The sequence below is a fragment of the Phoca vitulina genome, unplaced genomic scaffold, assembly GCF_004348235.1.
Source record: "Phoca vitulina isolate PV1807 unplaced genomic scaffold, GSC_HSeal_1.0 scaffold7, whole genome shotgun sequence".
Lineage (NCBI taxonomy): Eukaryota > Metazoa > Chordata > Mammalia > Carnivora > Phocidae > Phoca > Phoca vitulina.
In genome coordinates this window covers 12,503,583-12,519,886 of record NW_022589710.1, presented here as the reverse complement: position 1 = coordinate 12,519,886, position 16,304 = coordinate 12,503,583, and the positions used below count along the sequence as shown (strand labels likewise).

Sequence of the window (16,304 nt, the reverse complement as noted above, 5' to 3'; positions counted from 1 at the left end):
CGGCCAGTAGTGTGCTTGCCTTGGCCGGGAATGGGGGTGGGGAGAGGGAGCCGCGTGTGGGTTGGGGGGGGCGTGATGTAGGGGGCCCTGGACCGCTGAGAAGACCCTGAGGTGGGGGGAGGGGGACGCGGGGATCTGGGACAGCCTCTCGGAGGCAGCCGATCCCTTGCTCAGCGTCCCCTCCGCCCGCTGGGATTCTCTCTCGGGTAGGGGGAAAGGGGGCGGGGAGCAGAGGTGTCCCTCTGACGGCGGCAGAAGAGGCAGACAGACGGACAGACACGCAGACCAACAGTGCGGCCCCAGGGTTCGTCCCCAGACTCGCGAGCTCGTTTGGTGGCGACTGGGGCTCGGCGCCGCGAAGCCCGATGTGGTCCGGAGGCAGTGGGAAGGCGCGGGGCTGGGAGGCCGCGGCGGGAGGGAGGAGCAGCCCCAGCAGGCTCAGGTGAAACCCCTACCCTGTCCCTTGGCCCCCTCCCTCTAAAGACTTGTCCCCGCCCGGGAACCCCGGCTGTATTGGAAAGTGGTTCACTTTGTAACTCCGAAAGTTGGTTGCAAAGCAGCATTCACCTTCCTTCCTCCCCACCATCCCTCCTCCTCGGCTACTCCTCACCCCACCTCTTGCCCTCCCCTCTCTCGGTTCCCTCCTCCTTTCCCTCCCCCCCCCCCCCGTCTCCCCCCGCGCGCCGCCCGCACCCCACAAAAAATGGGGTGGGGGTGTCCGGGGAGCGGGGGAAAGAAATGCTTTGGGTCGCGTCTCTGCCTCTCTCTCTCTCTCTCCCTCTTTGAGACCTAAAAATCTTGACAAGTGAAACTTAAAGGTGTTTACCTTGTCATCAGCATGTAAGCTAATTATCTCGGGCAAGATGTAGGCTTCTATTGTCTTGTTGCTTTAGCGCTTACGCCCCGCCTCTGGTGGCTGCCTAAAACCTGGCGCCGGGCTAAAACAAACGCGAGGCAGCCCCCGAGCCTCCACTCAAGCCAATTAAGGCGGACTCGGTCCACTCGGTTACGTGTACATCCAACAAGATCGGCGTTAAGGTAACACCAGAATATTTGGCAAAGGGAGAAAAAAAAAAAAAAGCAGCGAGGCTTCGCCTTCCCCCTCTCCCTTTTTTTTCCTCCTCTTCCTTCCTCCTCCAGCCGCCGCCGAATCATGTCGATGAGTCCAAAGCACACGACTCCGTTCTCAGTGTCTGACATCTTGAGTCCCCTGGAGGAAAGCTACAAGAAAGTGGGCATGGAGGGCGGCGGCCTCGGGGCTCCGCTGGCGGCTTACAGGCAGGGCCAGGCGGCTCCGCCGGCCGCGGCCATGCAGCAGCACGCCGTGGGGCACCACGGCGCCGTCACGGCCGCCTACCACATGACGGCGGCGGGGGTGCCCCAGCTCTCGCACTCCGCCGTGGGGGGCTACTGCAACGGCAACCTGGGCAACATGAGCGAGCTGCCGCCGTACCAGGACACCATGCGGAACAGCGCCTCGGGCCCCGGATGGTACGGCGCCAACCCGGACCCGCGCTTCCCCGCCAGTAAGTGAGGCCGCCCCACTGCCGGGCCGCGGGCTGAGTACGGGAGGCGCGGGGAGAGCAGCGCAGCAGGCGCAGCGCCTGCAGGCTGCGCACCGGGCGTCAGGGTGGGCGGCCCGGAAGCCGCGCCAGGGAGTAGGGTGCGGGAGCTGGGGATTCTTCCCTCTGCTGGACTGAGGGGTCCCAGAAGAGACACTTGGTAACGCTGGGGTCTTGCGGGCAGGTGCTAGTATTCGGCGTCTCCCAGATGCGGCCGACTGGCAGCTCTGCTCGGCTCAGGAGACCTCAGAGTGCCCAGGGATCGCCCTCCCACCCCCCCCAAAAAACTAAGGGAGCTGGGGGCAAGCAGGGAGCAGAGAGGTGCGGCCTGGCCGGGCGGGAGGCTGCCCTACTGCGGCGCGCTGAGGGGACCGGCCCGGCTGGCTCTCCAGTCTAGGCAGGTGGAAGGGCGCGCGGCTTCAGAGGGGGCTCTAAATGGGCCGAGCAAGTGCCCTCACTGGGGCTGACAGGAGAGAGCGGCCGAGAGGCAAAGCGTCTGGGACTTTAGCTTTCGAAGGCGAACACCCCACTCTCCCAAACTCCCAAAGTTGGGGTCTACGGCGGGACCCCAGCTCTTGGTCTGGGCCCAGTTCGCCGCCTGTGGCCCGCTCACCCAACGACTCTGGCCAGGGCTGGGCAAGAAAGGACCAGAAGCGGCCTTTCTCCACTTTGCTTTTGGGCTGGAGCCCTGTGACTGAGGGAGGCAACCGGGGTTGAGGTGGGGAGCTTTCCAGCAAATCCCTCGACGGCACGGCCTGGGGCAGGCGCTAACTCTCCTTGGAACTTAGGCCTCTCGGGGCGGAGGCGGCCTAGGTGAGGAGGGCGCCGTCGGGGTGGGCCGGGCCGGCCAAGGGCGCGGAAGGCCGAGGTGGCCTGGCCCGGCCCGGTCCCCGCCGACGCTGTGCGTTTGTCGCTTACAGTCTCCCGCTTCATGGGCCCGGCGAGCGGCATGAACATGAGCGGCATGGGCGGCCTGGGCTCGCTGGGGGACGTGAGCAAGAACATGGCCCCGCTGCCAAGCGCACCACGCCGGAAGCGCCGGGTGCTCTTCTCCCAGGCTCAGGTGTACGAGCTGGAGCGACGCTTCAAGCAACAGAAGTACCTGTCGGCGCCCGAGCGGGAGCACCTGGCCAGCATGATCCACCTGACGCCCACGCAGGTCAAGATCTGGTTCCAGAACCACCGCTACAAGATGAAGCGCCAAGCCAAGGACAAGGCGGCACAACAGCAACTGCAGCAGGACAGCGGCGGCGGCGGCGGCGGCGGGGGCGGGGGCGCCGGGTGCCCGCAGCAGCAGCAAGCGCAGCAGCAGTCGCCGCGCCGCGTGGCCGTGCCGGTCCTGGTGAAAGACGGCAAACCGTGCCAGGCAGGCGCCCCCGCGCCGGGCGCCGGCAGCCTCCAGGGCCACGCGCAGCAGCAGGCGCAGCAGCAGGCGCAGGCGGCTCAGGCGGCCGCGGCGGCTATCTCGGTGGGCAGCGGTGGCCCTGGCCTGGGTGCACACCCGGGCCACCAGCCGGGCAGCGCGGGCCAGTCTCCGGACCTGGCGCACCACGCCGCCAGCCCCGCGGCGCTTCAGGGCCAGGTGTCCAGCCTGTCCCACCTGAACTCCTCGGGCTCGGACTATGGCGCCATGTCCTGCTCCACCTTGCTATACGGTCGGACCTGGTGAGAGGACACCGGGCCGGGCCGGGCCCAGCGCACTGCCTCATCGCTTTCCCTCCTGCCGGCCACACATCACCAACCACCCGCCGCTCCCTGCGCTTCGACTTTTCTTAAGAATCTGTCCCGTTTAGACCAAGGGAAAAAACACAAAAGCCAAACTGCTGGACGTCTTTTTCTTTTTCTTTCTTCCTTTTTTTTTTCTAAAATTTGTGGGAATTTTTTTAAAAAAGAAAATAAAAACAACCAAGTGAATCCAATTCTTTAAGGAGTCTTTAAACCGAGAAGGACATAACAAAAAACAGCTTTGGGGGTGTCTGTTAGGTGATTGAAATGGGTTTCCCTCGCTCAGGCAGGGTGCAGTTTGGAGAGGGCTCTACAGTGACACAGCTCTGGACTCTAAAGATCGCAAACTTCACTCTGGGTACACTGTGCCAGCAAGGTGGACTCGCTTGTAAATACCAGGATTTCTTTTGAAGGGGAGTTGGGGGCTGGGGAGAGGAAAGACTCTACGACAGGACCCGCATGTCATTGACACAAAGGAAATGCCCCCTCCCAGCGCTCGCTGGCCGCCGAGGCTCAGCCCCGGGAAGAGCCCTGGCTAAAATTGTTTTATGTTTGATGTGAACTTGTAGCTGTAAAACGCTGTCAAAAGTTGGACTACACGCCTAGTTTTTAGAAATCTGTACATTTTGTTGTAAAAAAAACAAAAACAAAAACAAAAACCCAGTCCCTGTCCCCAGCCCATTATATTTTTTATGGGCATTGACAAATCTGTGTATATTATTTGGCAGTTTGGTATTTGCAGCGTCAGTCTTTTTCTGTTGTAACTTATGTAGATATCTGGCTTAAATATAGTTCCTAAGAAGCTTCTAATAAATTATACAAATTAAAAGGATTCTTTTTCTGATTAAAAGTCCACCTTTTGTTTGGTTTTGATTTGGCTTTAAAAGGCATTTTTTTTTTTTTTTTTTTTTTTTTGTGGTGGTGGGGGTGGCTCATCATTGGCCTGATGGGAATTGGCATTGTTTGGGAGCTAAAAGGATCCTAAACCAGCTAAGGAGCTGGGCCCAGAGTCCTTGTCCCATAGGGAAATGGAGTTTTGTTCTGTCTCCGAATTGAGTAGAACCAAACCTTGAACAGTCCTGGGACTTGGCAATATAGAGGTAAAAAGCTAAACTACTTCCATCAGGAGGGTAAGGGAGAACAGAAGAGAAAGAGACCAAAGGACTAGTTTTTAGATCCAGCCTTCTGTTTTTTGAAACCTCAGAAGTGTCTACTGTGGTCTTATACAGCTAAGTCAACAATTAAAACTTTAAAACGTTTTAAATAACATAATTTTAAATAATCCTGAATGAGAGATAATTTTTATGGAACAGATGGTCCCTGTAGATTTCAACACCAATCCTTATTTCTAATCTGCTGCAGAGCCTCGTCGGAATTAGAATCTGGTGGGAGGCTGTTTTCAAAAATGGGGAAGTCTATCTGGGTCTCATTTCTGCTCTGAAACAACTATCCCCACTCAGAGTTGGACATGGATCCCCAGGCTCTCAGGGTCCTTCTGGCTCTGGGAGATTTTTTTGACTTGGCTACTGGCCTGGAGACACTGAAGGCAGGACTTTGGAAGCTGGGCTTTCCCTCTTTGTTCCACCAGTTTCCATCTCTGGGCTCCTAAATATCTTTGTAGTAAGGAATCTTTCTCCTGTTCCCAACTTCCTACTTCTCACTGCCCCGGCCACCCCCGCCACCCCAGCAAAAAAAAAAAAAATCTTCAATCTTTCTTACTACTTTGAATTTCCCGGTCTCTTTGGTACCCAGATGTGGTTGTTGGGGAACTCTCAGGGTTGCCCTAGAGAAGGGAGGAGGGAAGAGTGGTTCTGGACAGAGAGAAATCATAGCCCCTAGATGGGCTGTTGCCCCTTCTGTGTCACCTTTGAGAAACCTTCCTAGCAAAAGTGGGTCCCTCTTAGCCTGAAAGTGTTTGTGGGGGATTGATTCATACTTGCCTTGTACTCAATTCATGCCTAGAATTTCTTTCTTTTTCCTTCTCTTCATCTTTTCTTCCTCTCTTTTCCTCTTATTCTGTCTCCATCTCTCTCTGTCACCCAGCTTCCACCTTACCCCACCCCTAGGAACTTGTGAGGGAAATTGCCTAGGCCAAGGCCTTGCTCCAGACCAGCAGTTCCTGGGAGGCTCCTCACCCCTGGTGCCTTACGAGTAGGGGCCAGGGTGGGCTTCATCTCCTGGGTCTGGCTACTGAGATATGGTTTCCAATATCCAAAAGAGACTCAGAGAATCCGAGGATGGTTGCTTGGGTCTACGGAGTGTGCTGGTGGGGGAAAAGCTCAGGAGGCCTCACATTTTGGAAAACCAGCAAAACTCAGTGAAGTTGGAATACTTGCGTTGGAATGAGCAGCTGTGTTCCCCGGACAGGTGGTGCAGGTGGTCAAATCACAGCTCAGCCCGGGGCCTTGGCGGGGGAGATGTTTGCTCTAAGGTCCCAATTCCGTGGGCATGGGAGCTTCCGCTTAACCTGCCCCAGGCCCAGCACAAGTCTGGTCTGGAGCGGGCGGGGCGCGCGGTGCCTACAACTGCAAGGACGGCTGCCCCCTCCTCCCGCATCCTGGCCCAGAGGGGGCACCTGAGAGTCACAGTTTTAGTGGGTTGTGGTACCCTCGGCCTTAACACCCTTGCGCTGGATGGAGTTTTATGAAATACATTCTTCTTCCTGCCACCTCGAGCCGGCTTAGTTTGAAGTCTGTTTACTTGTTGGGGATGGGGGAGGAGGGGGGAACGTGAGTTCAGCCGCGTCTGCGGATGGAACCGAGACTGACAGAGACTTGGCCGCTTCTCTCCACCCATCACCCCGGGTCCACCAGCTCCAGCTCCTGGCCCGGAGATTGTAGTAACTTCAGGAATCGGCCCTGGAACGCGAGCTGAAGCTTTTTGATAAAGAAATATGTGCGCGCTGGGCGCAGCAAAAGACCTCAGGCTGGGGACATTCCCCACCCCACATCTCGGTGACCCCCTGCGAAGCCGATTGTCGTCTTCGCCTGGAGTGGCCCTCCCCTAGGTCTCCAGCATCTCTGGCCCAGGTTCCGGCCTGGAGAAATCAGCCTTTTGGGGATGTCCCTGGCGCTGAAGTGCTGGAAGGGCCAGAAGCTTCCCCACGTAGGGGGGCAGCGCAGTTCGCTCCAAGATCCCAGAGAAGCTGAGCGCCCCTGCCTAAGCACCCCACCCATCCCCAAGCCCCGAGGGCTGCGGAGAGTGGGGGAGATTTTGCAGACAGCATCCCTCCTTTCCTCCTCTCCCCCACCCCCACCCCCACCCTACCAAGTAAACACGGGGACTTTCTCGAGAGCCCTGGAGTGCGGCTCTAGTGGCTTCGGGGCCTGAAACCCCAGGCTTGCCTTGTTTGATGTTTAGCATCCCAAAGCGGCACGCCACCCCCGCCCCAGCCTGGGAACCTGGAGCTGTGGGTCGGAGAGGGAGGAAAGCCGCCCTCTCAGTCGGCCAGGCCAGGGGACTGGGCTAGGTTCAGGGAAGGCGAGAAGAGCGGGACAGAGATGCGCTGAGCGGGGGAGAAGGGAGTCCCGGCTGCCGCCGCCCCCAACAGAGACACTTGTGGGTACAGCTGGAGTCCTCAAGGCCGGGAGGCGGGTGGGGGCAGGGAATGCCTCAGCAGCCGGGGCAGCGGCTCTGGGATAGGGGCTGGCCCTGAGGGGGGTAGCTTGGGGCCCGCGAAGGAAAGCAGACCCAGGCCGGAGCCGACGGTGCGAGAAACGCTCGGGGCACTTACTCCTGGAGGCGGAGGAGGCCCCGCGCGCTCCAGTCCCTGGGCCTCGAGGAGGCAAGGTCTTCTTCCCACTGCTTAGGTCTTGGCCTTTCAAAAGGGAAGACTTGCTCGGGAGCCTTCCCAGGGATTTGAAATCCTCCTGGGGGCAGGGTTAGGCCTGGGGCTGGCATCGAGGTCTCCGATTTTGAGACCCCGGGCAGGAATTCTCAGACTTTGAGGCCGCACACTCTCGAGCGCGCTCACCGGCGTGAGTAGGCGCGTCCGTGAGGGGCTATCTCCAGGCGCGAGTGCACAAAAGGTAGCGCGAGTCTCTTCTCAGGCGACTCGAGATAAGAGGAAATGAGAGCGGGGTTTTCTGACTTCCAACTCATTAGGGACCAGGTAAGGTCAATGCTTTCTCTATTATGTCTTTATCTTAAAAGCGGGTCAATTTAAGATAAGGGAAAAAAAATCCAGGAACGGTGTGAACCGTGCTGATAAAGACTGACCCCTTTCCAGAACTAAAAGCAAGCCAGGCAGACATTCATTTTCTATAAACAAGAGAGTTGTGAGAAGCTGCCTTGAATTCTGATCGAATGTCTCCAGTCTCTCTAGACATCGCTCACCCCCTCCCCCAATTATTAGAGCGGGGAGCAGAGTGAGCGGGGATATTATTTGTGGAGAACTAGAAAGCCTGTTGGGAAATGTGAATCTGAGATGACATGGTTCTTAGGCATGGTTTGCTGGCTTGTTTGTTTCAAATGCGTCTTTCTTTTAGAATGGAAGGAAAGTGACAGATATGAGTATTGGGAGGGCTGACGCTGAATGTTTTCCTTGTTCAGCCAGGTTCCTCTTAAGAGATGCTGGACACCACCTTCCTCTGGCCCTTCCTGACTTCCTGACTGGTGTGTTTGTGGTTGTGCAATTGTGTTCTTTTTGGCTCCAGGCCACACTCTGTGGGGCCGGATCTGGGCTCCTGCCTCAGCTTAGAGCACAGAAAATTTTCGTGCGCTCCTTTGGGCAGTAGCTTCTGGAAGGAGTATCCTATCCCCAGTCACCCTCTGTGCCTGGAGGCATTGGGTACGGATAAGAGTAGTGGAAAGAATGTGTTTTATTGAAAAGGAGGCCCAGGGTCTGTATGCTCCCTCTCCCCATGTAGTTGTGTTTCTCAACTTGATGATTGTCAAAGGAGCAAAGGAGGAGCAGGCTCAGCAACTTGACAGCACAGTTTCGGCCTCATCTGAAGCCACAGCTGAAGTGGCAGGCTGTGTTTCTCTCTGATAGTGACCTAATGCCCTACTTGGAGGGCATCTAGGCACAGCCCCAGGCTTCTCATTTGATGTTTCCCATTTGCTTTCTGCTTCCTAAACATTTATTGTCTTTGTTATTATGAGTTGTAATGAAGTTTTGGAAAGGATGAGATTTAAATCCATTTTTTCTGTTTTCTTTCTTTTTTAGTTATTTGCAGGACACTACAATATAAATTGATTATTGTTATTGTTCTGGACAATAACATGGAAATAAACGCTTCTTTAAAAAATTGAAGGCAATAGGTCTCGTTAAAGAGGACTCTTTCCTCCAATACAATATTCACATCTGATTCTGCCCACTCCATTTGTAGGTATAAGTGGATACATACAGACACCTGTCTCTGTATGTATTATAGAAGTATACACACATGTATCTATCTCATATATCTAATTTACATGATATTTAAAAAATTAATGTAGGATTCTCTTCGTAGAGGATCTTACTGAACTTGTTAGATGCAAGAAAGTTGAATGTATTCATTACCTCAATTAAGATGCCACATGAAACCGAGTGTCCCTTTAAAAAGCAAGTAAAGAAAAGCTTTCTTTAGTTTTGTCTATTTTAAATTGGAATATTAATTTATTTTCCTGTAAAATCCTGGAGAACTAATTATTTTGGGGGAAATATTAATATTTGTTCTTAAAGGAAATGAACTTGCTGTCTGAGACACACAGCTGTAGCTGAGACTTCTTGAAGCTATCTATAACAAAAATTGTCACTTGCGACACCTACATTATCCACTAACAGATATCTTTAGTAGGAACACTATTGGCCAGCTAACAGAATCAAATAGAAATGTTTCTGCCCCTCATTTGTAGCAAACGTCCCTCCTATTCTGGTCTTCACAGAGTCGTGGAAATAAGAGGGCAGGTCTGAGTGTAGTCAGACAACATGAAAAAAGGGCAAACTTTTCTCCTCTCTCTCCCTATTTCCCACATTTCCAGAAATCCTGTCTTTGATTGCGAGATGAAATTGTCAATAACACCAGGCTGTTGGTAGAGGGTTAAAGGTTGCATTTCTCGGGTTTTCGGTGATTGTTGATAATGTCATTTCTACAAAATCAGAGACGGTAGGCAATGAAAAGTGTCCTTGGATACCCTTGCCCAGTCACTATGCCTTGGAGCCATTCTGTGGAAAATCACCCAGAATGGTAGGGCCTCCACCTTGCCTAGCATTCTCCCTCTCAATACTGCTGCTAGAAGGTGTCCAAAGCTCTAGGAAAACATGGGTTTATTTAGTCCGCGCGCCCCCGATTTACCTGATCTCTCCGGCACACACACACAGCTGAGTGCGCGCGCAGATGTAAACCTGGGAATTACCGTAATGACGCGAAGAGGACTGAGAGCTGGTTCCTCTGAGCTGGCTGCTCCCTCGGGTCTAACCTAGGAGAACAGGTCAATGGTTTAACAAATCTGGCTATGCCTGTGTATACAGCAAACCTGGCATGGTGAGGGTCCTTGCAGGCGCCTCCAGAGCACTGGGTTTCTTAAACAGACTTGGAGCGACAGGTTTTTTTCAGAGGAAACTCTGAAGCCAAAGAGGCTTAAACCTCTCTCCCCGCCTGGCCACTCGACGGTGCCTCGAGGCCTGCAAGGCGCCGTTTTCTGGGTGGGGACTAAGTTGGGGGAAGGTCTCGAGCTAGGCAGTGACGGCTTCTTCCTCCCCTTCTGAGTGTGCTTCAGAAAGAATCGCAACTCTTTCACCAAAGGCGTGCACAGAGTATACATCCCTGCCCTAGCCAGGGCAGACAGAAGTTGTAGCTAGTTCATTACTACTCACCAACCTGCACTATGAACTGAAATGTTGGTTACTGTTTCCTGGCTGGATGCTGAGGCTGAGGCCTGGGTGTAGTAAACTTTGGAAGTACTGCTGTGTATCATACCTACAACTCACACAGCAGGGAAAGCTCAGATAGCTATATGCACTTCACATTGGCTTCATGCTGAAATCAAATAGAAGAATCTTTGGAAATATTCCACAAAAAGCCAACCCATCCACTAGCCATAATCTAGCACTGGATGAGGGTAAAGGGAACATCTTTAAGATCTATGGTAGCATAAGGAGCTTCATGCATCCCCAACAGTTGACATTAACCTTCCTGTATGAACTGTTTTCTAAAATCTATAATGCCACGCCAATGCAAAATTAGTTGTTAAAAATTCTCCACGTGGCTAAATACTTAGATTCTGTTGGTTGGGTGTCTGTGGAAGCTGGAGGGTTCTGTGTATGTGGTTCTGCACAAAAGAGAAGAGAGGAAGGGAGAGGGGACTGGAAAGGAGGGGAGAGGAACAACGGCCCAGTGCAAGTGTGCGGAGTTCTGTTGGTGTTTGTGACAGCTGAGTCATGCTGGTTAGAGCTGGTCTTTGGGTCCAAGTATTGGGGTGGATGGATAAGTAACTGGTGTATGTGATTTTTCAGGTTTGGTGCTAGTGGAGAGGACAGGGGGACCGGCTGAAAGGCAGTGTGTGTACCACCTCTGCGTTGGGCCGGTGGTAACACAATGGGAATGTAATCATCTAGCTGAAACAAGCTCAAATGGCAAAAAGTTGCAAAATAGATCGACCTCCCTGAGAAGAGAGGGAGCTGGTTGCAGAGGTCTGCAGCCATCATCCTTTTCTCAATACATTTTAAACAAGAGGATCTAGGGAGTGATTCCGATTCAATACACATAATCAGTTTGCAAGTCTTATTTCCATTTGAAAACAGGGCCATTTGCAATCATAAGAGCCGGACACGCTGAAAGATACAGAGCGCTTTCCGAGCAGATGATGGGTGACAGAATCTACAGGCAAGCACTAAATATTTTCTTCTAGCCTCAGACCGCATGCATCAATCTTTAGTCCCCGTGTATTTGAAATCGAATATTCCTGGTGTATATATAGCTTAATTGCTTAGAAAATTGAGACTCCATGGTTGGAGAGGGGAGAGAAACAGCAAGAAAGGTGAGAGAGAAACCATGTTTGTGCTTCTCCTCGGTGCTGGTTAATAGTCATTTAGTGAAGAGTACACGGGTAAATGTTTGATAGAAAATTTAAACTTGTTTTTAAAAGAAGGGCCGCCAGAAGAGGTTGCTCGGGGCTAAAATTTCGCGGGTTGGAGTCGCGAAGCCCTGCCAGGGTGCTCCGGGGGCCAGCAGGGTGTCTGCGGGGCCCAGGAGCAGTGGTGACCAAAGCCCTAGGGGCGGCTCCGCGGCCTCCCAGTTGCACCGCCAAAAACCCAAGGGCCCCTAGCGGCCCCGCGGTTTCAAATTTGCTGTCAGGGGACTCAGCCAGCAGTGTGGGCACTTAAAATCTCGAGCTATTTTATGGTCTCTCGTCGTAGAAAGTTTCAATTCTAGAACCAAGAGAAGCAGATGTACGCGACCTCCCCCCTTCGCCCACGGCCTCTGCACTCCCCACCCACTTCGGCCCCCCCCCCCCCCCCCCCCCCGCCTCCGCCTACCCCAGTCCACGGCCTCACCCCGCCCACCCCGCGGCCTTCCATCCCGCGCTCAGCCCACGGCCACACTCTGTCCTCCCACCCAGCCTCGCGACGCCCGCCCCCATCCCCACCCTCCACCTCCCCCCACCCGAGGCTAGCAGGTGACTCTCCAGCCGGGTTTCAGTTCGCTCCCGGAACAACCTCGGCTCTGAGCTGTATACCGACCGCCCCCAGCCCCTTCTGGAGACCACACTAAGTCTGGTGTGCGGATGAGTCGAAATTTCCCGTTAACTTTGACCCCAGAATATATAGATAATTAGTTCCCTGGGTCAGGATGATGATCCAAACACTAACCTGAAGGGATTAAAAAAAAAAAATCTGAAAACACGATCTTTCTTTAGACAAATAAACAAAATCAAACAAAGCCAGCGAACTGTTGCTGTTTCTCTGATGAGTTTTCCTACGGAAAAGAGAGATTCCGCTCAGATACGAACATCTAACGAACTTTCTGGTAGGAAGAAACTCAGTCTAATAATAGTATGTGCTTAATGCCAATTCCATTTTTATTTCAAAAGGGGATAATTTATTAACCTCCTCAAGTTGGTGTCTCTTAGGCAGGAGTTGTGTTTTCAAACGTCCTTGCAAAGAATTTTCACCTCTGGGAAGATCTAAGGAGAACCAATAGATGGGCGGGAGGGGGAGAGAGGGGGTGAGGATTCTGCACAGCTCCTGCCGGCTTGCTCAATTTTCTGCAGAACTCTTCCTAAAAGCCCCAGTGTTCTCTTTAACAGATGTCAAGTTATAGAGACCACAAAGATCTAAAGACGTCCTTCATGCGTGCACACACACACACACCCCAGCTGTAAACTCACTAGATTTTTTTTCTCTCTCTAGAATTCATTCTGTGTGGTTAAGCAAGAGTGAGTGGTCCTGAGGCATTAATCCATCCTGAGTGGAGGTGGGAAGGTCAGGCAGGCCTCCTACAGCGGGGAGTGTTCAGGCTCACTATTTCTGTAAATAGGGAGGACAGAACTCCTACAACTGACAGGAGGTGAGGGTGAGGCTGGGACCAGTAAGACCCAATCTGCTAGGGTGAAGGTGAGCTAGCTCATCCAAGCAAGGACAGACCCCAGCCTAGTCTTGGCTGGGTAGACAGAGGGGGTGCACAGGAATGTGTTCCAGAGCAGCAGAGAGCCAAAGCAGGTTCCCAAGGCAGGAAGGTCCAGCCACCTGACAGCTCCACAGAGAGACATGGTGACCATGTGGCTCATGTGCAGGGACTCCTTCCCACCCTCCGGGACCTCCCTGGGGACCAAGGACACACAGGCTGGGGATTGCTGGCCCACGTCTTCAGGAGCAATCCCAAAGGGGGAGAAGAAACTTAGCCAGTCTTCCTCAGGGAGCCCCCACCCTGTCTCCCAAGGCAGATGTGGGACACCTTCATTAGGACCCAAAGATCACCGGCAGGAGCATCATATTCTTGTATTTATAGTCTGATGTGACTCTATCAACTACTTTTTGTTACTTCATCCTACTTGTTTTTTTATTTCTTCATTTCAATGCGTGTGTTTTACTGGCTTGCTTGTCCAATTCTAGCCTCACCACTGCAGGCACACGGCGCAGGCAATTCGGTATCATTTTCCTAATGTCGGTACTAAAAGGAAAAACAAAGTGGATGTGCTAAGCCATATAGAGGGAAAGCCAGTAAAGCCCATATGGGAGGCCCGCTGTGTGTGTGTGTGTGTGGGGGATAGTAAAAGGACCAGTGAACCACCAAGGTCAGCCTATCAGAGGACTAGCGAGAAAAACGACAGAAGCAAAGAGAAGCAGCCGCGCAGAGAAATTCAATTAACGTCAATAGATGCGAAGGAAGGAATACAGCCCCGACCTAAGGCATACGTCTGGCCTGGACAGGCACAGAAAGGGATGAGGAGGAAGCAGATGTGTGTACTGTGTATACGGTGGTCTGTCTCCGAACTGAGAGGCAAATCTAGCAACCTCTTCCTTTCCTCCTGCTAGACCTTAAGAATAGAGACTTTCTGCCAGAGCAAATCAAAGGGCTAGGGAACTGAGGGGCCAGGGACTGTTGTTCGCTTCCGAAGCTCCAGCCTGGCCATTTGGGCTCTCCACCTTGGAGAGGGAAAAAATTCAGGGGAGCCTGGGGCCAGAGGGCGAAGCCACTGGCAGTCGAAATAGTGGTTTCCGGAAACTTCCGGGAAAATAGACAAAAATCCCTTCTTTCGCACAAGTGCCCCACCCCTCCTCCGTGCAGTTGGAGAAGGAACTTTTAAGCAGAAGGGGAGACTCTCGGTCTTTTCCGACCCTGGCTGTTGGACAGCGCCCTCTTTTGTCCCCGCCAGCGCGGCCTCGAAAGAGGTACCACGTGGAGAGAGCCCCAGCTGCCTGGGAAAATGGCAGGGCGATTCCGCTGGGACTCAGAGCCGAGCCCGCCCCCCAGCTCTCATCTTCGGGCCCTGAGCCGCTTCCCACGATGGAAGGCGGATCCTGAGAAGGCGACCGGTTCCCTGCTACCCAGTCGGGCCCCATCCTCCCGCGGGCGCGCAGCGGGCGGGGCCGCGTCTGCCCTCGAGATCCCTCCGCCGAGCCGGGCTCGCCCCCCCACCCCCCGCCGGCTCCCCCCTCGGATCAGGCTCGGCAGGGCATTCCCAGCCTCTGGGCCCCGCGACTGCGGCGGCGCGGGAGGAGACCCGGGCTCGCCCCGCCGCCGGGGCTCTGTGCCGTGGAGAGAAGGGAAACCAACCCCCTCCCACCACCCTCCAACACACACAGCCTTCCAGGACCGGTCCTTTCCCTCCATCCACCCCCACCCCGCCCGGGGCCCAGCCCGCTTGGGGCTTCTCCGAGGGGCCTGGAGCCCAGGGGCCCTTACTTTAAGAGTCTCACACGCAGTGTGGTGTGTTTTAGCTGCGACATATTAACCCTTTTAATACCCCAGCATGGCACAGGTGTTAGTTTGGGTCTCATTTGGTCGGTGACTGCAGAAGGGCACATTTGAGACGCGTCCCGACCTGTGAAGCACAGGCCGCCTCCCCAGGGGCTCCGGGGCCCGAGGGTGAGGTCGGGGAGAGGGACGTGGGCCGAATGCCGGCCAGTCGGGGAGGGAGGGCCGCCGCCCCTCGGTGCCAGCCGCAAGAGGCCGCGCGCAACCCGAGTCCGCACCTGGCGGCGGCTCGGCCGTCGGGGCTTTTCTCGGGAAGGACTAGGTGCTGCAGCGCGAAGTCCGCCCGGCCGGTTCCAGAAGCCCGGGTCCTCCCTCTTGGACCCGCGCGTTCGCATGTCTCTCCCCTTTATATTCTTCGATAATTTCGGAGGCAAAGATTTCAACTTTGGGGGGAATTTGTTTCATCTCTCCCAAATTCAGAAACGGAGTCTTCAAAAGTCTTAATGTGTGTGTTTACTTTTTTCTAGCGTTCAAATGAATGCGAAGCCACGGATCGAATCCCGTCACTCATTTGGGGTTAGCTTCTCCCGATATTTCACACGGAAAACAAAACTGGGTCCCTCTTATTTGTACTTGTCCTTAACCTTTGCAGCAACTGCTGTAGATGAGGCTCTGTCCATTCTCTAATAGATTTTACTAGGGGCTGGTGACAGAGAACTGATTTCTTTTCTATTAGGGTTTAGCACATCTTTGTTGAAGGCCCGTAGAATGACCAGGGATTAGATTTGCATCTCTTAGGCGCCCTGTGTGGTCTTTGTGCGAAGCTTGTAACTGTTAAAAATGACTTGTTAGGAAGCGTGTGGGCTCTCATCGCTCTCCTTTTGACAGAATGATTGTGAAATTCAGATTGGCCCTGTAGGATTTAGCCCGCAGATTCCACCTGAACCCTAAGCAATTAGACCCTAATCTCACTGCAATCATATTTGAGTTAGGATTTGTTGCACTTTGTTTACTTCAATTAAGAGCAGTGGAATATTTTTTTTTTTTCAGCCTTTAAAGTGAAATCTCCAGGCGTAAAACCTCAGGACTTCTCAGAAACGGTTTTGGTGGTAATGGGGATTTCTTTTCTGTACGGTTTCCTCCTACTCCTCCCGCCCGCCCCTCCCCCATTTAAATAATCTTCCCCCCCCCCCCCCTTCTTCCCCTGTTACTCGCTAATGCCTGGAGCATCTTCACAGGGGTTGAATTCAGGTCGCCTGGGAAGAAATGCGTCGAGATGACTCCCAGCTGCAAGGGGCGCCCAAGCTCCGGGAGTCCCCATGTCCCCGACAGAGCGCCTACGTCCCGCTCCGGCGCCGAGCTTTCCCACACTCGCTGGCCACGCAGCCTGCGTGGGCTCCCGGCGGTGGGCGCCGGCCCGGCGTCTGGCTTCCTGCGGCCGAGTTTCTTCTAAGGCGCCTGGCGCCCGCGCCGCCGCAGGGCGACTGCCGAGACGGCGTGGTCAGCCCGAGCGCGGCGTCCGTCCGGGAGCTGCCCCTAGGGTTCACTGCGGCCTCCGCACGGGCTTCGCTCCGGCCCTGCGGCCTGCTGCGCGCACAGTCGGCCCCGGGAGGTGGGGGGGGGGGGGTGGCGGTGGCCTCTCCTCGGCCGGGGCTTCCTCTGCGCGGGTACCCGG

At 54.4% G+C, this 16,304-nt stretch overlaps 1 protein-coding gene across 2 annotated transcripts; it reads left to right on the top strand.

The window, feature by feature from the left end:
* Positions 1–365: 365 nt before the first annotated feature.
* NKX2-1 (NK2 homeobox 1) lies at positions 366–3,231 on the top strand. 2 transcript variants are annotated; one of them, XM_032404568.1, is made up of 3 exons: positions 366–442; positions 1,141–1,526; positions 2,483–3,231. In XM_032404568.1, the coding sequence occupies exons 1-3, from the start codon at positions 366–368 to the stop codon at positions 3,229–3,231; spliced, it is 1,212 nt and encodes a 403-aa protein (XP_032260459.1). The 2 variants fall into 2 exon arrangements, with proteins under 2 accessions (XP_032260459.1, XP_032260460.1); XM_032404569.1 differs by lacking the exon at positions 366–442 and having other exon boundaries at positions 788–1,526.
* Positions 3,232–16,304: the final 13,073 nt, after the last annotated feature.